Source organism: Acinonyx jubatus, chromosome A1, assembly GCF_027475565.1.
Source record: "Acinonyx jubatus isolate Ajub_Pintada_27869175 chromosome A1, VMU_Ajub_asm_v1.0, whole genome shotgun sequence".
Classification (NCBI taxonomy): Eukaryota; Metazoa; Chordata; class Mammalia; order Carnivora; family Felidae; genus Acinonyx; species Acinonyx jubatus.
In genome coordinates, this window is record NC_069380.1 from 47,759,395 (window position 1) to 47,781,065 (window position 21,671).

The window sequence follows — 21,671 nt, forward strand, 5'->3', positions numbered from 1 at the left end:
CCTCTGTCTCTGTGCTAGTGTCATCACTCATTTTCATCCTATGTTATAAATTCCATAATGTATTATTATGTTCGCTTAGCATAATTTTCTTATTTTTTTTCTTTTATATTTGCATAGATACTTCCCATTTTGAGTTCTCTTCATGTCCTTGTGTAGATACAGATTTTTATCTAGTGTCCTTTTCCTTTACCTAAGTAAATTCTTTCATCTGTCTTGCATGGTATCTGATAAGAAGTCTGGTTTTTGCTCCTTTGTATATCAGATACATTCTCCTTTTCTCCACTGGCTGCTTTTAAGACTGTTCTTCAAGACCTGTTCTCAGCAATTTGATTATTTTGTGCTTTGGCGTGGTTGTTTTCGGCTTGGGGCTAACTGAACTTCTTAGATCTATGTGTTTTCATCACATTTGGATAATATCCAGCCATTATTTCTTCACAACACCGAGTACTAACCACTATACAATCACAGCCTGGCCATTATTTCTTCAAATAATTTTTCTGACCTTCCCCATCCTGATGGTTCAATTGTACATACGTTAGACTACTTAAGATTGCTCCATAGGTCACTAAAGCTTTGTTCATTTTCTTAGTCTTTTTCTCTAACTATTCAATCCAATCAATTATCATCAAATGCCAGATGATGCAACTTTTACATTATCGAAGACTATAGCTTGTTGTGTCTTTCTCTACAGTGCTGGATTTTGTTCTGGCACAACTGTGTAACTTGCAGATCAGTCGGACCCTTTCAGGATTTGCTTCTCGTGTCCATCATGGCAAGCCCCTGACCAGACTACCGTGGGACTAACTGAGCCCCATGACTAACCTGTGACCCCTCTGAGACCTCTACCAAATGCCTCATGTATGAAGGGGTCTCTCCATTCTGGGTATGTGTGAACTGTATGTGAGCTCTAAGAACTATTCCACTTTGTTGCCTTCCTTATTCTTTCCTTGTCCTCCTGCACACATAGGTAGATCATTACTTAGGCAAACCCTTTCAAGGCGACCACTCTGAAGATCTCCAGAGCTCTCTGTACAACTTCTCCCTCGCTATTACTGTTCCCCTCAGAAACCAGTTTGCCTTGACCTCTCCCAAATCCCAATCACTGCCCGCCTAACACAGTGACAGCTAGGCCCTATTTGGACTCTTCCTTCCGGCTTCGCCCTTAGGTTGTAGGCTAAGGCACCAGTAGAGTTCACCTCCTTTCCCGCCTTACTCTCCAGGATCATAGTCCTTATCTGCCTGTTGTTCAATATGTAAAAACATTTTATACCTTTTGTCTGGTTTTCTAGTTGTTTATGGTAAGAGGTCAATTCCCATGGCAATTAATCTCTCATGGTCAGAAGCAAAAGTCCTCCAAGGGTTAAATAAGCTATATTGACAGTTATAAACTGTGAATCAGTATGCAAATGTTAGCACATGAAAACACACCTAGGTAAAGAGAAACACTTACCTCAGGATCCAGATTTTCCTTTTTTTGTTTAAAAACAAAACAAAACAAAACAAAACAAAACTCTACCACAAAGACTAGTTCACAAGGGAGAACATAACTGAAATATTCTGGAGAGGTTAATTTTCCCCAAATCAAAATTTCCAAATTACTCAGAGCATGAAATCTCTTCAAGAAGTGTTCCCTTTTACAAAGCACTGACCCTATAAAAATGCAAATAACTCCTGGAGAGAATAGCACTTTACATGTTCCTCAATTAAGAAGACTACAGTTAGAATGGGTCATCTGTGGGTAGCACGAGCCATCACAGCGGAGGGAGTTGGGAGTGTCTGGGTTGTGAGTGGAGGAGAATTAAGTTGAAGGAGAAAGTACATTGCTAACGGGAAAGAAGGAGGGCAGAATTATCAACTTCATAGCTTTGCCCAGGGCAGGCCCCAAGGGAAAGGATTTGTCTGCCTGCTATATTTCCCTTGGGTACTATCTGTAATTACCATCACAGCTCATTGATTTTCAATTCTTTCTATTAATACATTTATTGGCCATTCTGACATTATTAAAATCAGTCCAACACTGCTTCTTTAGTGGAGGATAGCTTTTCCTTAAAATGGGTTTTGCAAGCACAGAGATTCTTTCCTGTTTTTGTTTTTTTTTTTAATGGTCTTCTTGTATTAGCAAGAAGACAGCTCCTGCATGTTTTTCTTTGAAGCCAGGTAGCGACATGCAAAGATTTCACTACAGATCAAAAGATCTCAAGCAGTGGGTCATCAGAAAATATTAAATGATAAGCAAATTCATACGTCTAAGATAAGTCTACCAATTTACTAGCTATGCTGGCTCCTGTTCCCCAGTAGGGGAGGTAATAATGAGGCTCTGTTAAAGGGTAACGCAAGTGGCATTTTTATAATGTCTTTTCTTTCCTTCTGATAAAGTCATTAAAGTAACACTGTCTTACTAAGCTTTTACACACAGATATATATTAAACCTTTTATGTTAAATTAAACATAACGCTTTACTGAGGTAAAGAAAAGGCTTTGTTGTTGCGTTGTTGTTTTTTTTCCTTTTCTCTAAAGCTACTAAATGTTCATGTAACTGCCTGCCTTGAACATTCCCTAGCCCATGGGTACGTCTGGCTACAATACTTGCACCTGTCTCTATTTCTTTATTAAGCCTAAAGATTGAGGTCTTTTCCAAAATAGCACCTGTCTCAAAATTCTCAATATTCTACAGTCTGGCACTGGCTCTCACTTACAATAAATAGCATCTGAATCACTATTTATTGAGCCCTGACTAGCTCTAAGCTCCTTGTACTGGGATGATGAGGAATAATGAGAAACATCAAGCAAAAACTCAATATAGCTGACTTCATGGTACTAGTCAGTTCTTTGTGTTACAGAAATGCCTTCACCACCTCGTTATGAATGTCCTGCAGAATGGTTTGCAAAAGTTACTGCCAGCTAGGAAAAGGGCCATGATTCCCTTCTGCCCTGCCTCTAAAATTAGGGAGCTCAGAGGGATCTTTGGCCTGGCATTTTTTTGTTAGGAAGCCAGGGAGAATACAATTAAATCTGTCTGCTGCCATACCTGCACCCTTCCCCACTCCACACCCGTCGTAAAGAGGTGTTAGGCTTCGTCCCCCAGTGGAACACACAGGGTCTTTTTACGGCCCAGTCACTGACTCCCTTAGAGTACTTCAAACTGGCAAAACACCGAACGTCTTTCTCTCTCTCTTTGCTCCACTCTTGCCACTACTCTGCCTACATGCGCGCAGGTCAGAATTGCACCGGCCTCTACAAGGGAAGGAAAAGGGAGGAGAACCACAGGCCTTAGCACTGCTGTGGTTGGTGAGGGACTCAGGTCAGCTCCTTCCCCTCAGACTCAGAAAACAGTGAGGCTAACTGAGTGAGGCATGTTTCCCTCATGTCTCCCTCTGACACCTGTGCACCCATGTATTTTTATATTTATATTTGTATTTAGAGAGCTTCTTTTCCTTTTTAAACATTTACTTTCAAGAATTTCAAACATACACAAAATCAGGCAGAATGGTTACACGAGCCCCCTGTTGTGCGGCTTCAATAATGACTGAATCCTGGCCAGTCTTATCTTTCTCCCCATCCATTCTGCTCTCCCATTTCATTTGCAGCAAATCCCAGACAACTAATCATCTCACCTGTAAATATATCAATAAGTTATCTCTGAAGTATACAAACTCAGAATTCCTTTTTTAAAAAAATGTGGCCAAATACCACTGCCACACCAAAATTTGGTGTCTTTTTGTCTTAACAAACTAATGGATTTCTGGCGTCATTATTCCATTTTTTTTTTTTTTTACATGATAAAATCTAATCAGATCTTGAAATTTTTCTCCAGATATGCTTAAATAGAAATTCAAATAAAAAAATAAGGGTTCCAGTTTGAGATTTCCCTTAAATGTTCTTTTAAAATTATAAATTAACTCAGATGTTTAGTCCCTACTAAATACGATAGGAAAATTGGCAACTATTGAAATTCAAGGAAATGGTGTCCTTTTTATTCCTGCTTTTCTTCAAAGGGAGAACATTTATTCAACACCCACTACATGCAGGCAGGCTCTCGTGAGGCTGGGTGATTCACTTCACTTCCCAGAAGAGGAGAAACAGGTGGATGGAGACCAAACGGGACCCACACCACCGGCCCCTGGCTGACTGAGCGTCTGAACTCCAGTCTGTCCGTCTTTAAACTCTATGCATTTCTACTTCCACAAACGGGTAGCTTCCTATAATGGCAGTATACTGTAGTAGGATTGTTCAACTCATAATGGGAAATGCTTTCTCTCCCTCCTGGCCCGTTACCAGACTCAGACAATGTCAGATGGATCCTGGGCAGGCTTCTAATACCCCCACTGTACAGATGAGGACATAGAGGCCTGGAGATCAGAAGTAACTTCCGAATGCCATTCGAGCCGGTAAGCTGCAAGGCCAGGAACAAAACCACATTTTATGTCTTTGAGGCAGTACCCTTTCTCTGCCACTGCCTTATCTCTGGGTGGAATCGTTCCAGTCCTCCTCTTCCTGCTTTAGTCCTTTGCTTAGTAACATGTTAGAACATCCAAAGGCTGACAGCATTCGGGAAGCTCTTGTAACAGCAGGACACAAGCACCAAAGGTCACAGTCAAAGTCATTCCAACACTCCTTGCTGTGCCCCTGAAGTGTATCACAAGAGCACATGCCCTTCCCATGGACTGCTTAGCAGCGTGTGCTGTATTACCGACAAGCCTGGAGAACACGGAAGTCACATTTCAAGAGCCTGCAATAATAATCTACTCAGATGTCACAAAACTGAGGATGCAGGAGTCCTAGAATCCCAAACAGAAGGAAGGCACAGACAGTCGGTGTCAATATGCTCCTCTATCTATCCAAGTGCACATGGCTGCAAGGTGAAGACTATGTCACCAGTGAGCATGTATGTTGCCAGTATTTCCAATTTTGTTGTTGTTGTTGTTGTTCACAACAACTGGATGAAGTAGGCAGAGCAGGTTTATAACAAGCTCTTGACTGGTCTCGTAGTTCTTCACCATGCCAGTTATAATGCCGAGATATGTAAAGCATGGATTTCCTGGGCACTTACCATGTGCCAGGGCCTACAAGAAAAATACGCGAAATAGTTCTTGTCCTCTAAGAGCTCGCAATCTGACTGAAGAGATCTGACCACATCCGCACACTATAAAACACACACACTTAAAGAGAATGAGGCAAGGCAGCCAGAACTTTTCAGAGAAGAGAGAAAGCAGAGTGGCTGACCTAGGCCCAGTCCATAGTCTGTCTTCCCACTCTGAAATGTGGTCATTGGGTCCTGAATTCCTTGGAGGGGTGGGGGGGAGATGTATAGAGCAGCTGACAGTGGAAGACCTAAGGAACTATTTTTAGCCAGAAGGGGAGAAGGGCATACGTGCCTTCGTGGTGAATCGGTGAAACAGGATGTCGTGTGAAGTAGCGTATCTTTGCGATGCCTCCCAGAGCCTGAATGGCAGACTCAACTTTTCTTCCCCAAGAGATAGACGTTAAATGTCACGTCTTAAAAAACAGCCTCAAAAGTAGGTTTTCCAGAGTGATTATGGGATCCGATCCTTGGCATCCAGCTCATGCTTTCTCATTCATCGTTGTGATTCGGGGATTGTTTCCTCTAACTTTGTGTCCATTGTAACTAACAGCTCATCTTTTTTCAGAAGCCGATAATCCCACGTGTGATTATTTTAATTTCACCAAGTTTTACATTTTCTTACAAAGAATCAAACTTCAACCAGCTTTTATCAGTAAATGAGAAAAGAATCCTGTAAGACTGAGGGGCGCCTGGGTGGCTCAGTCAGTTAAGCGTCCAACTTTGGCTCAGGTTATGATCTCACAGTTTGCAGGTTCGAGCCCCGCGTCTGGCTCTGTGCTGACAGCTCAGAGCCTGGAGCCTGCTTCTGACTCTGTGTCTCCCTCTTTCTCTCTCTGCCCCTCCCCCGCTCATGCTCTGTCTCTCTCTGTCTCAAAAATAAATGAAACATTTTTAAAAGTTAAAAAAATAAAGAATCCTGTAAGATTGAAATAAAGAAATCTTTAGACTACTAACATTCCTTATCTAAAGAGAGTTCTGATTCTGAAATTATACAGCATATTACTCATTCCATTATCCCCAATTAAAAACTCCAGTAAAATGACCAAGAGTGAAGTTCACTAAAATCTAGATTTAATTCTAACTTTAAAGAAGAACTGATGTACAGTATTGCAAGTGACTAAATACAAATTATTGCTTTCCATAAATAATTAGGTCATAAGACATCCCCTTAAACACTGTGGGCTGCTTCTCTTGAGGCTTTACTGTGAAAGAGAATGAAATTATATCTGCCACGTATTTAAGAAATACAAAACTAAAGAACAGACTAAAATCAGGGTTTTCTCTCCCTTCTTTCCAGGTACATAATCTAAATTAGGGTTAAAATACTAACATCAGCTCCATTCACAAGAAGGAAAAATTGATTTTAATGAGTAGGCATTAAGTAAAACCTATGAACCTACCATTTTTCCTGTCTCTATTTAAGGGCAGGAAATACTTTCCATAAATGATGTGGCCTGAGGTTCTTATTCACACTGTAAAACTTCTGGAACTATTGGCTTTTGTTTTTTGTGCATCTCAATCTTTCAAACTTACCATAAAACTATAAATTGATAATAAAGGAGAGAGAAACATCCTGATAGCACCAAACATTCCCAGAACCAGTGACCACAATGCACCATCGTGGCTCTGACTAGCGGTCTCTGACTGCCTTCTGTACTTTTCTGCCCTCCTCCAACACACATGACTTGAGTACCTTTACTGCTATTCAAGTTGAAGAATATATTGTGGAATAAAAAGCAACAATGTGCAATATGCCACTTTTTCATTTTGTCATCGACAATGAAAAAAGTTATCCTCTGTGAATGAGATGCTACGGTCTATGCAATGTGTTAAATGAGGGGGTTTTGGAAATTTTATGAAACTGGCTCATGCACCTAGATTAAGAAAACAGAAATTCCAAAGAAATAAAACAAATCCTTCCTGTGGTAGGGTAAACAGCAAAGGTAAAAACTACTTGGCTGGGAGGACAGAGAGTTTAACTTGATGAATCAGGCTAGAAAATCCAGATGAACACAAGACTTCTTCTGAAGCTTTGTCTACAATGAACAAAGGATGTTAACAGCTGCCACACAGTCTTTCTTTCACAATGCTCCACTGCCTAAGTTTTAGGATGAGCCCAGGTGAGTCATCATGTCATACACAGAACTGGGAAGGTGCGTTATTGGTTGACATACCCCACCAAGTTCATTGCGGAGCTACTACAACGAACACAGAACATAAAGGTGAAATGATATCCCCTCCCATGATAGGGGTCTGTTTCAGACACAGGCTTAGAGCGAGGAAGAGAAATATACATTGGGATGCCATACACCCTGCCTTATATTGCTCAGGAATGTGGAAGTTATTGGAGAAACCCTCTACATGCTACCAGCTGGATCCATTACCTCAGTTCCTCATTACCAAGTCCTTTTAACATTTAATAGTATCCTAACCCCTTGAATGGGGTCCCACATGCACACAGATTCTTATAAGTGAAATTTTATTCATATCTGAAATTTCTTCTGATGGCTCACTTACAAAATATTGCCAATGTTCTGCTTTTTTTGAATAAGAGCTATACGAACAAGATCAAGTATCTAATTTATGTACTTTTTGTGGTCATCTGTACCGTCTCAGTGGTGGTAGGTTAGCAGCACAGGTAGGCAGTGTACCCAGGCACAGGAACAATGCTTTCTCACTTCAATACAAAACATGGTCAGCCAATGCTGCAGTCATACTGCCCTTATAATTTTAACTTGCGAAGCTACAAATGTTAATGATAAAATCACCCACATCCTTTTAAAGATGTGTTCTTAAGTCTTCATATTTTCAGTAGCCATGAGTTAATTTGTCAGTTTCGCTATGTATCCTTAAGTAAGCCTTTTTTTTGCTTTTATGCGCATTTCAAACTCACTGACCTGTATTTCCTCAACTATCCTCTAGCCCTCATAAAGTTTAAAAGGGTAAATACAAATGTCAAAAGGGAAATCAATCCAACAAACAGTAACATTCTCATACCTGTACTCTGTAATTTCCCAAGAAAGAAAGAAGCCATTTTGACATGGAGTTTATAGTCCCATCTTATTTTTTAATACTTCCCTCTTTGCTCTGAATTTTTTAATAGCTTTTCAAAACATTCACTAATTTAAATAAAACCATATGGTTGTTACAAGGTCACTGTGCTTTCCTGATTTTAGGAAGTTATCTTCTCCAGGTTAGGAATATTTGAGTCGCAAATGGATGAGAATCAGTCTCTGGTGATTTTTACTCAAGAGAGAAAAGCCAGGCAAGTGCAAATCAGAACCGTTCTGCAAACTTCGATATGCTCTGTAAATGACTGCGACTATCATAAAGAGAAGAGGGTGGGGCATCATTGAAACTTACCCCTTGTTCAGATTCCAAAAGCTCTGTTTTGACTCTGACTGACGGCATCCCATCAAGCATTAACATTCTGTTCTCAAAGGTGTTGATATTCTGAGAATAAAAAAGAGAGAGAGAGGGAAAGTCCGTTATACAGCATTCAAAACAGGACATCTGGTAGAGTCTTCCTTCACTGTAGTACGTTTAGTACTGCTAACCTAATTTTTTAACAATGAAGTATAATTAAATGAGAATAGCAGTATAACCAATTATGCCCCCTTTCTGAACTATCATTTGAAATAATGACCAAGAAGTTGAATTAATCAGTCTGATTCGCTGACCTCTGGGTTGGAGGTCAGACTATAATAAACTGGAGTAAAGAAACCTTAACATTAATATATATAGGGCTGGAACAATTCATCACACTTTCGCAGTAGTGGAGGGACACAGAAGACAAGTTTCCTTCTTCCTGAGTTCTGGAGGTTATATTGTGCAGAAATCCACAAAAGGGAAAATAAAAATAATGACGATGCTCTCATATTATTATCAAAGTCTACATAATTTAAAAACCAAGATAATATAATTCTGGACACTAAATTGTGATATGACAATTCAGATCAAATGAAAATTTCTATATATCCACCCCAAACATCTATTTCAAGAACAACTAATATAAATTTTGGATTCAGAATGAATTTTTAAGCTGAAGTCGTGACCAAAAAATAAATTTGTTTTCTGTTTTGGTGTATGTTTGGCTGAATTTGCCACTTCTTTAAAGGAGAACATATTTCTATTGTGACTCAATAGAATTTCACACAATATTTACAAACAGATTAAATCAAGGTTATTTTCTACTAATTTTCACTGCTTTGGGGATTTTCTAAAGTCAATAATCTATGAAGGGAGTCAGAAAGACACTTACCAGTGCTTGCTTCAGGCCAAAATCATGTTTTAAAACATGTTTAGAATGGCTATTTTACCTTCATATCCTGTCCAAACTAAGAAACAAAAATGACTAGACTTGAGTTTTTAGAATGGTTTCTTTACTCAGTCACAGAACATAAGCATATGATACTAACGTGGTCTCATGAAAAGAAAAAGAGATCTGTTTCCAAATATTTTGCCTACATGATGACAAAGGTTAATAGCATTTCTAAACCTGCAGGTTTTTGCCCTTCACATAGCTGCTTTTCTATCAAATAGACAGTTAAATAAAAACAACTCCCACTTCGACAAATCATAAATGTTTTTATTACCAAATAATACCGACAGAGTGCAGTATAGTAAAGCTCTAATTATCTCTATTTCTTGCCACTCCTTTTTGTTTAAGAAAAAGAAGAAATAAAATTTATAGGGCCTCTTATCACAAATATTTGCTCTGAGACATCAACAGGAAGAAAAAGCAAATTTACTCTTGAGCTAACTAATGAGCATTTAAAAATTCCATGCTACCTAGCCTATCAGGTAATAAAAAGAAGAAAAATTACTGTCCGGTTCTTTTCTTAGAAATGTGCAGTATTATTAAAACTGGCAGGATACATTTTTTTAAATTTGTGCTTTTGACTCGTCCATATTTTGTAGGCATTTTGCATCCTAATAGCTCAGAGCAGAAAGAACTGTGGTATCCCTGGCAAGCTCAGTTAATTTGTTCCAAGCTTGAAATCCTTTCATGGAGGCTGGTGAGTTGTTTACACATCAGGCATGGATCTCAAATCCTAATGTGCCACTTGCTTCGGTGATTGGAAGCAGCCAGCTTGGCTTGCAACCACCCAGTTTCAAGAAAGCCTTCCCGCAGCCGGCCAGCCCTCAACACCCCTGCCCTTCACAGCGGCCAGACACCTACCCTAACAAAGCATCCCCTAGGCTGTTTGCTTGGTAGACAATGAAGAATGAGTTGATATTGCTTCCTACCCCAGAGGAGGTCTTGCCCAGACGAAAAGGGAAGAAGATGCCTTGCAAAGGCAGGGAAAAGACAAAGAGCGATTCTGGAAAGACAGGTTTAATGAACTGTTGGAATCTGATTAGAGGCTAATGTCCCTTTTAGTGCTTTGTACCAATTTACAGCTGATATACTTTCACCACGCTCCTCACGGGCTGTGATAAACTCATTAGTTTAAAAAATGCAAGCTAACCAGAGTCTTTGAAGTTAAAAACTGATAAATCATGAAAACCTGATTGGGCCCATGTTCCATTTAGCACATTTAAATATCACTGTATTTTCATGATTTTTTAATTGTTATTCTTGAATAATTCTACATGTGTTAAAGACAGGATGTACATTTGAGTTTCATACAAAAGTGGAAAAATAAAACCTACTGAAAGTTTTTCAAGGAATTAAGCTTTCTCTGGAAATAATTCCCTTTCCGTGATTTTCCAGGATCATCCACTGCCACAGTCATAATAAACACCATAAATAACCATGTTCACAACTAAAAAACCAATCATTAACTACTAAACTCAACTAGTGCAGATTCAGTCTGTATATATGCCTGAAAGCAATACTGTAAATATTTATAAAGCACATTAATCTCTACATTCATGATTCTAACCCTATTTAATATAAACATAGACACTGAGCATCATACCATATTCCAGACCAGCCCAGAAAGGGTAGGGTTTTTATAAGGCACATGGTAATTGTATAGAGGATATAGTACCTGAAACAAAATAATAGATTTATCTCTCTAAGCTAAAATCAGATACATACCATCTCAGTTGACTGTAGACTTTGAATATGTAATAAACTCTAATAATTTGAAATTGCTGTCAAACATATCTCGCCATGATCTTAATCAAAACACATTTGCTGTGGAATCAATAGCTCAACTGATTCCCAAGAGGTAAATAAAATTACACAGTCATCAATTTTAGTAACATGGTACTCTTCCTATATTTATGTTGTAATAAGCATTTTAATATTATAAAACCCTATATAATTTATATACGTGTGTATATATGCATATTATCAGTTACACACGTATGCGTATACACTTAAATTACTTGTTTTGCATGAGTACATTTTATTAATTAAAGCAAAAGTTACCATCAGATTTATTAGCTCGCTGTTGACCAATTACATGTGCACTGAATGAGAACTGTGTCTGGACCTTCCTGTTTGCCAGGTAAGATCTGCAACACAGAAGTCCAGCTGACGGCAGCTCTCCTAATTCAACCAGTACACGCACAAACTTCAGTGATCCTAACATCACAAAATATTTTGAATGGAATGTGCAGGAATTGGGACCGATACTCAATGATCATCTCATAAAAACACAGAATGGGGGGGGCGCCTGGGTGGTTTGGTCGGTTAAGCATCCGACTTTGGCTCAGGTCATGATCTCACGGCCCGTGAGTTCGAGCCCCGCGTCAGGCTCTGGGCTGACGGCTCAGAGCCTGGAGCCTGTTTCAGATTCTGTGTCTCCCTCTCTCTCTACCCCTGCCCTGTTCATGCTCTGCCTCTCTCTGTCTCAAAAATAAATAAACGTTAACAAAAATTTTTTTTAAATAAATAAATAAATACATAAATACATAAATAAATACATAAATAAAAACACAGAATGGGGAAGTAACGTTCCCAGGGCAACTACTACAATCTATCTGCCCTCGTCCTCCCAAAATGCAAGTCTTTTCTTCTCCCTCCTCTTGACTGTGGGCCATCTGGTTCTTTGGAGAAAACGCAACTATTTTATCACAACCCCAAACTTGTGCTGAAACACTAGAGAATCAGTGAATTCCTCTTGCTTTTTATAGGTGAGGATCAACAAACCTAAGAAATTAGAATTACACTCAGCCAACAGTTTCAGATATCTAACGCTATGCAACAAAACACATCATAGCATACAAAAACAGTCATTTTCTTATTATCTTGGTACCAAACATAACAATAAAACGTAATATTTGCATATTTATTAAGGATGAGGCCTTGTACCAAGAGATACTCATTTAGTCCTTACAGCAACCCCAGAGGTCAAGGCTGTATTATCTGAAGATGAGGCATCTGAGACACAAGGAGGTTAAACTGTCCAAGGTCTCAAGATTATTAAGCATTATCCCTCTGTTCCAAACCAATTCTTCCGCCCTCCCCCATACTTACTCCTTGCCCCCTCCTCCCCCTCCCCCGCCATCTCTCCCTCAGGAGCTCTGGGACCTCAGTGCACAGCTCCTCTCAGAATTGAGCTGATTTAGTAGGTGAACTGAATGTATACCTTCTGGTCACTGATGAGAATCAACATTTGGGGAAATACCAGTAACAGGTTAAATAAAACCATGGTTTCAAAGCTATCTCCTTTTTCTTCTTTCTTTAAACTTTCAACATATTTTCTTGGCTTTATGAGATTATACATCCTATCCTAGAAATATCTCATAATTAATTTAGCAAGTCAATCCCATCCTGATTTCAACATCCAGAAAAATCTATGGTAATCTCATCTGCTACCCAGTGTTTTGAAAATATTCATATACCCTTGGTGGCTCATTCAATATTTTCGCAAGAGCTTCATGTACTTGCATGATACAGGAACTTCATCTCCTACACTGGACAGATACTCAAGAGAGAGATAGCTGGGCATTTAATTTATAATCACTTAGGTTAAGTGTAAAAGTATATTTTTCTAAGCTCACATATCCTCACAATGACTAATCAATTTGGTACAGGCATATGCATAATCAAAGTACCTCAAATGGTACAAAATAAACATCAGTTCAAACCTACTTTGCCATTCTGTCCCAGCCTTTCCTCTTCCACTCCTTTGTAGCATGGGACAGAGGACATCACATTGATGACCATACTGGCAGAACTAAGAGCTAAACTAGAGACCCAGTGGAATCTCAGCTGAAATCCCCTTCAGTGATTTCAATGATCCATACACACATTACTCCAAAATATCTGTCTTTACTCTTATAAACAAAACCCTTCCATAAATACCTCACATTATGTCTCTCATAAGGACTGGTAAAACAGTATTTGCCATGCAGCAACTTATATTTTCCTGATAGTAAGGATCACACTGTTTCCTTTGTTGGCAAAGTGTTAAATTACCACGACGATGCAGTTCACACTGATATTTTAAAAATGTCAACTGAGATTCCAAACAACACCCCACCCCAGCATTAATACAAAGTGTAGTAGAATGTTATTTTTGTCATTCGTATTCTGAAGAACTGCACACACTTGGGGGTTGTGAGTTAGCCAAATCTCTCCATAAACATGCAGTGAGGGTCTCTGCTATGCCAAAGTCACTTCATTCCATCCACGCCACATCTGTGAATCATGAGGCACTGGGGCAAATAACAGGGGCAGGCCAAAGACGGAAGCACAGAAACCAGGTAAAAATCCAGGACAATATCATGGCAAGAGAAGTGCCAACCCACCAGCAACTCCCCAGGAGCCGGGGGGGGGGGGGGGGGGGGGAACGACAAAACTTCAGTGTAGCCACACAGGTGTTAACATTGCAGGGAGAGATCTAAAGCGCAGGAGCAGGTATTTGGCTATCAGCATGAGCGCACAAGTAGTCTTGATGTCATGTAAAGATAAAAGAATTACTCAGCTATAAAAAGGAAGGAAATCTTGCCACTTGCAACAACACAGATAAACCTTGAGGATGTTATGCCAAATGAAGTAAGTCAGAGAAAGGCAAATATCAAACGATCTTGCTTATGCATAGAATCTTAAAAAAAAAAAAAATGAGCCCATAGATACAAAGAACAGACTGGTGGCTGCCAGAGGCAGAGTATGTATGTGTGTGTAGTGGGGGAAGGTGGTCGAAAGGTGCAAACTTCCAGTTATAAAACAAGTAAGTCATAGGGATGTAATACACAGCAGAGTGACTATATTTAATAAACATTGCATATTTGAAGACTGCTATGAGAAGGGATGCTAAAAGTTCTCATCACAAGAAAAAAAAATTTTTGCTATGTAAGATGACCGATGCTAACTAGACCTACTGTGTGATCTTTTCACAATATATACAAACATCAAATCACTTAACGGAACTAATAGAACTAATAGAATTGGAACTAATAGAATGCTGTTTGTCAATGATATCTAAATATAAATAAATAAATAAATAAACAAACAAACAAACAAACCTGAGGGAGAAGTGAGTTCAGTTCTGGAAAAGGAAGCCAGAAACAAGAGTCTCTCCAGGGCTAGCAGAAACTAATTCTGAGGTCAGAGCTAGGGAACAGAGCGAACAGGAATCAGAAAGCATGTGCCCAGCCCAAGCCCGCTTTCCTAGGCGTATGTATAAACACAGAAAGCAGGTACCATGAGCCCAGGCAGAATGGCCATTGCAGTAGACAAGCCCCACACATGGGAAAAACAGTTGCAACACAACTACAGTATGATCACAGGGAACATAATTTTAAAAATAAAAACACAAACAACTATAATAACAACAGCTGCCGTGCACTGAGCATTTATGTACTGGGTGCTGTTTCATGTGCTTTATACACGGTTCAACCATACATTTCTGGATTCACTCAAAAAACACTTACTGAGTACAAGGCATGATTTAGGCATTTAGGGTCTATCAGTGAACACAAGAGAGAAAGTTTTACAGGGTTACATTCTAGTCATTTATCCCTCTAACAGCCTTTTTTTTTTTTTTTTTAAACTATGTCCATTTTAGACAAGAAAATACAGGTTCAGAGAGATGAGGGAATCTGCCCGAGATGGTAGGTGGTCTAACGCTGGGGCTAAGTCTACCTCCCACTGCTACCAGGGATAGAGAGCATCAACTGCTGAGTAGTCAGACATTGGCTGCAAAGCTGCAAGAGCCCAGAGCCACCAAAGCCACTCTGGCTAGTGCGCTTCAGGCTCCTGATCTAACAAAAGGCTGGAATCAGGGCTGGAGCATCAAGGCAGAGTCATGCTGATTAGGGGTACACTGAAGGCAGAGTATTGAGACCAGTCCAAAGCCCTTACCCTGTCCTACAGGAGGTCCCTCTGATTATTTGTCCAATGTACTTCAAACCCACTACCCAATCCCATTTGGTACTATTCCCCTCAACTACATTTTAACCATGTCAAATGTTGGGTTCTCTATTGTCAGCATGTAGCCCACTTTGGGCCTTCTATCCCACACTCTCTCTGCCCCTCCCCCCACTCACATGCACAAGCACACTCTCTCTCAAAAATAATCATTAAAAAAAAATGCTCTCTCGTCTGGGCCTGTGTCTTCTATTCCATCTTTATATCCATCATCACCTGACAAATTCTTGATTTGCTATTACACTAGAATGTAAGTTCCAGAAAGGGCATGACTTTATCTTTTTGTTCACTAACAGTATCCCTACCCCCAGACTTATAACTGTGTCTAAGAGATAGTATGTGCTCAGTAAATATTTGTTGGGCTAATGAAAACAATAACTATAGGCAGACATAAGGTCAATTCATTCCCCTGGGTCTAACTGCCTGGGTGATCATTGATTCCTGACAGATGAGAAGAAAAGGATAAGCACAATGTTAGGGCTATAAAATGCCCACATGTAGGAAGAATGGTAAAACATTTGGTGTGGCTGGAACATACTGCTTATCGGAAGAGAAACTCGAGAGAAGATCAGATAGGTAACTTTGGGTCAAGTGGTAAGGGGTCTTACACGTTATGGCATCTTCATTTATTCGTTACAACGTGTTTCGTTAATGCCACATATGCTAGCTACTAGGGGCCTAAGTGAACAAGACAGAAAAGCTCCCGAAGAAATGTGTTTGGGCAATATGTGACTGAGAGTTGTGAAGGCTTATTACGCAAAACACGGTATGTTTAAGCTTTGTGTTTCGAAAGACAGCACTAGAATTCATTTGGAAGATGCCCTTTAAACATATAGGACTTGATGCAGAAAGAAGAGCCAGTTCACAGGCTGCCCCAGCAGCCCAGGGGAGAGGTGGTCAGGGTTTGACTGATGGCCATGGCAATGGGAAGAGAGAGGAGGAAAAATGTTTGAGAAATAGTTCATTGGTAGAATGAACCACCTTTGATGACTGACGAGGAGGAGAGAGTGTGGTGATAAAATAGAGCGAGAGGGAGTGTCAAGAATGGCGCTGATTTTTGTAGACTGTTCACGAAGGTGAAGGCAGGAAATTCAATAGGAAAAGCCAACCACATCATATATTCCTCCAATATCCCTTAAAGGACCTACTGTACTCTGGGAAACACGAATATTTGGGTATATCATTTAATTTCAACATTTTTGCATACTCAAGATCTGTTACACACAGAGGAAGATTTCTCTTAAACAGATTATGTTCAGATCTTGTAAGAGATACAGAAAGTCAGATTTATCCAAACTTAGAAACACAGGTTTGGTTGAAATAAAGCAAACATATATCATTTTATTAGCTATATATTCAAGACAAGAACTAACTCTGCTTTTACTAACACTGTCTCCAGGGTTTGTAAAGTTTTCCAGACTTCTGTGATTACTGAAACTTAAAAAAACAAAAACAAAAAACAAAACCAGATATTTGCCAAAGAAAGTTTAAAAGGACCATCCGTACATTAATATATTCATCAGCCATTACCCTTTATGAAAATCACATGGATAATTATGAAAACACATCCAGAACACTGACTGGATTATGTAATGAAATAACAACACTGGTCTTCTGTGTCTAGAGAAAAGTAAGATTACTATCGAGTATTGAGTCATTTATTTTCTGCAGGAAACAAGGGAAATGACTATTGACCTATACTTCCACCTTTCCTGGTCTACAATGATGTCAAAAGGCTCCTTATCAAATTCAAATGGATTATCTTATTAAAACATGGGCTTGTTGAGTGTTTGTCTCCAGCACAGCCTGAAGAAACAGTACTGAAGTTAGGAATAAGTAAAAGGATCTTGGGGAGAATTAAAAATCCAAGTTAATTTTTTTTTTTTATTATGACTATTCTAATGAAAACAAAAAGAGAAAGCTTGACCTTAGCAGTCTCCTCCATGGCCAGAAAGATGTGTAAACTGCAAACAAGTAAACTAGCTTTTGTCTTTTTCTCAAAGAATCTACTATTCACTCCTTTATTTTATACTGTAAACATTTATTAAGATTTTGTACCAAATATAATATTACTTGAAAACTCTAGGCACAATATTGGTTCTTAACACATTTCAAAAAAGTAACGGTAGCAAACAATGAATTTTACAGGTTATTTCATCCAAGAAAGATTGTCAAAGCATGTAAAAGCACTATGCAGTGTTAGCCATGTTGTCAAAAAATGCAGCAAAAGTAATTGCTATTAAAAGACTGTATCAACAATGAAGCTGCAATAGTTTGCATTGTCTGGCCAGTCATGTCACATATATCACAAAGTGGCCATGCATTTCCTCCATTTTCCGCACCCCCGCCCCAATACTCTGGATCCTGGGAATGCAGTGAAGACATTACTGGCTGACTGCCAAATGCATAGGCTCAACTCAAAACGTAATCTGTCAGTTTCCAAGTATATTCACCTCTAACTGTGATTCTTCCACATTTCCCAAATGATGTCTTCAGGTGTAATAATTAAAATTGATGTATAATCCAAATCCTGTCCTAAGTCAACATTGTTATTGGCAATACTATTACACACCTACTTTCATTTTATCCCAATACCATCTCCAAGAATTCACACTACCTGATCGTTTACCTTTTAAAAGCACTCTCTCTTCCTTTCTACGCTTTTTTTCTGGATGCTTTCATAATTGCACACAAGTGTGAATAAGAACAGAATATTGCCTAGAACACGGGCTCAATGAATACGCTTCCTGGGTTAGACTCAAAACACTTGTTTGGTGTTTAACCTTCTTATGGTTTCAGTTTTCTTATATGTAAAATGCAGATAACTTTCTGCTTCACAGAACTGTTTTAAGGATTCATTCATTGAGATAATCACAGAAAATGCTTCAGCACAAGTCTTTTATGGTAATAGCTATATTAATTAATTTTAGTTAGTAGTAGTAATAGGAATACTATCTTACCCATTCTTTCCAAACTTACTTTTAAGTATGGATGTTCTAATCTGATTTTTGCTTGATTCTGCAGAACCCATTCAGTTTTCTGTGTACATTCTCTATAGTTATTATAAAAGTAGAATGGAAATGGTAAATTTATTTAAAAATACTGATGATGGAAACTGAAGGATAACTGAGCTACACAATTAAAATATATTTGCTCAGAAGAATGACAAGAATGAACTATTTTGTCTGTTTAAAACTGACGATGTGCACCAATTAGATAAGGTCACAACTTGCCTCTCCCTGGGCACCCCAATGAGGGCATTTAACATCTCTAACTACTAAACACAACCACAAAGTGTCATATAGCCCTTCCCAGTAACCAAATGTTATTTGATGCAGTGCTACAGTAACCTTTTTTTCTGGTTCCCCTTCACATGATTGCCCAGAAGTACACTGTTTTAAAGAAAAATATTTACTACTACAACATATCTCACATGTATGTTACTAGAGAAGATACCTACAGAGGCGCCTGTAATTTGAAATGTGTAAAACTTTCAAAATTATACGGGGGAAAACAAAAGAACCACAGAGAACATACAATAAATGCAAATGGCTGAAAGTTTAAAATGTATGAAGTCGGTGATATTAACACCTTCATGTCATTATCTATGCTGCCGTCATCATCAACGTCCTCCCCCCCATCCCTGTACTTCCTCATTTTATCAACCATCCTTATCCCATCTTAGAAATTCTCTAAGGTATGTGTATGTGTGCATGTGTATATAAATTAAATCCAGGGCTATTTTTCTTCCCCTTTTATGGGTACTTTCCAAATTCTAAAATGTAACACAATGAAAGTCAAAAAAGAAACAAAATACATTCAACAGAAATCTGAAGTACACGTTTTTATTAAGGAATTACAGAAGTGCACGGCATTTACTCAGCCCTTGAACATCCTGTCAGCCTCTTAATAAATTGGACCCATAAAAATAGAAACAGTATAATTTTGAACCTGTATAACTGACTGTACCCAGGAAGTTTCTATTACCTTTTTCTGCTACTTGCTACTGAATATGGCTAACATAAATGTTGCATATAAGAGAATAAATATGCCCTGCTTAGGAAGTCTAATGCCATCACTCAAATATTCTTCTAGACCAGGGCTTTTCAACATCTGCGAGATGGACATTTAGACCAGATGGACATTTAGACTTCTTTGTTGTTGGGGCTCTCCTGTGCACTGTAAAATGTTCGGCAGCCTCCCTCCCTCCTACCGCCGGACCCTGGTAGCACTCTCTCACCCCCACGGTTGTACCAACCAAAAATGTCCTCAGAAATTGCCAAATGTCAAAGGGAGGGGGATGGCGAGAGGAGGAAGGTGCCCCTACTTAAGAAGTACTATTTTGTAATTACTGATATTATAAACTCATTAGGAAAGAATCTTAATTTTATGTTGAATTTTATTGCCCAATAATATAAACACTACCGCAATATTAAAAGAAAGTAATATCCGATATAAAGAATATCTATAGTTTACTTTAAAACACACCTGCTGGGAAATTAGTTTTCTAAGATGGTTTTATTATTTTGTTTAAATTCCTTCCAAAACCCTTTCTAATTTTCCCACTAAACAAATGCAAGGATCCCAGGAAGGAGCTATGAATCTGCTCTTTAGTTCAAGCTACAAGGGCCTGAAGGAAACCTGGAGAATTTCAGTATTAATATAGCAATTCTAGGAAGCTCTCCTGACCCATTCTTAGACATGGCCGGTAAGAACCAACCCAAGTAGCCTCAAAAATCCCCAAAGAAACTGTAATTACCCAAATATGGCAATGCAACCTGCAACAAGAATCTAGAAGACAGAGCTTTAATTCTTAGCTCTATATCTGGTTTACTGGATCATGTTTTACACTTTACTTTTCTTCATAGATATCAGGATTCTAAGGCCACAAGGAACCCTTAGAAAATTCAACTGCATCATAAAGAGAGTTAAATAATGGAAAAGTCATAAAATAAGGCTATTAGTACATAAGAATTAAAAGTGACTTATAAAAGAGGTAAAGTACTATATATAAGTTACATATATGTGGTTATATATATGTATGAGGTTATGTACTATATTTATCATGTAATATATTTAAACATATAATTAACAAGTATGATTACTTAAATAGAAAGATTTATTTTAGAAGCATTATTTTTCAACATAATGTCAGATAAACGCTATCTTTAAAATTAAAGATATTGCTGCTAGATTTAAAAGGGCAAAGCAAGGTAAAGTTTATTGTGCTTACAAGTACATGGTTTATTCCTAACGATCAGATCACTGTAAACTATCACCACCTTTTGAATGTTATAAAATTATAGGAACAACAACCTCAAATACCACAAAAAGCAATTTTCTATTTCAACATTAACCTAAAAGCTCACTAAACTCTGTAAAAAGCTGAAAACACACAAGTAGATGAGAAACATCAAGGCCTATGAGCATCTCTGTACAAACAGTGAAAGCAAATGCTATTCTTTAAGAAAATCACCAAACAAGCACATACGTAAGTGTGTATAACACCAAACTGCTTATGGTATTTAAACAAAAAAGCAAAAAGAATCCATCTAAATGCCAAACAATGGGAAACTAGTTGAATGGATGATGGGATACACAAACCACTGAAGAATATTTATGCATTAAATTTATGATATGTAGGTTTTTGTCTTGAAGTTGGTGGACGATCGTAAGTGAAAAAAGGGATGACAGAAGACTATGTTGCCACGTTTAAAACCAAAGTTCATACCAAGAGAGAGAGTGCAAGAGAGATAAAGAAAAGAGGAGGGAGACGGATAGAAAGAACTAAAAGGATACACATTCAAAATTACAGGTGAAAGGGCATGGAGAGATAGTTTTCATTTTTGCTTTGACAAATTTTCTCACTTTTTATGAATTTCACGTTTCTGTATAATTAAAAGAAATACGTGAGTGTTCAAATTTTGAGATAAAAAAGAAACAGATTAAAAGAAGAACAGATGAGAGAAACCAAAGGAGAGAAATCAATGTTTTTATTCAGATTCTCTCATAAAGTATATAAGTGTCACATCATTTTTCTAGCCAGGAAAGCGCATGCACACACACACATGCATAGTCACTCATGTGTACATTCGTGCTACAGCTAACATTTAACTACTGCAAATCTAAAAACTTGTAAGTGAAATTGAAAGTCAGTTAGTGTCTAAGTTATATTTGTAATTGAGGCATTGAATCCTGTTGTATTGCTTCACGTGGGCTATCAATTGTTTGCAAATATTTTCATTATGCAGAGAGATC

General features: G+C 38.4%; 1 protein-coding gene across 12 annotated transcripts in view; it reads right to left on the reverse strand.

The window, feature by feature from the left end:
• Positions 1-21,671, reverse strand: part of KLF12 (KLF transcription factor 12) — a 436,782-nt gene that overhangs the window by 237,790 nt on the left and 177,321 nt on the right. For all 12 annotated transcript variants that reach the window (XM_053216467.1, XM_027064992.2, XM_053216430.1 and 9 more), the window contains one exon: positions 8,447-8,536. Coding sequence is in view for 11 of the 12 variants with exons in the window: in XM_027064992.2 (XP_026920793.1) it covers positions 8,447-8,536 (90 nt within the window). In the remaining variant the exon portion in view is untranslated. The remainder of the gene's footprint in view (positions 1-8,446; positions 8,537-21,671) is intronic.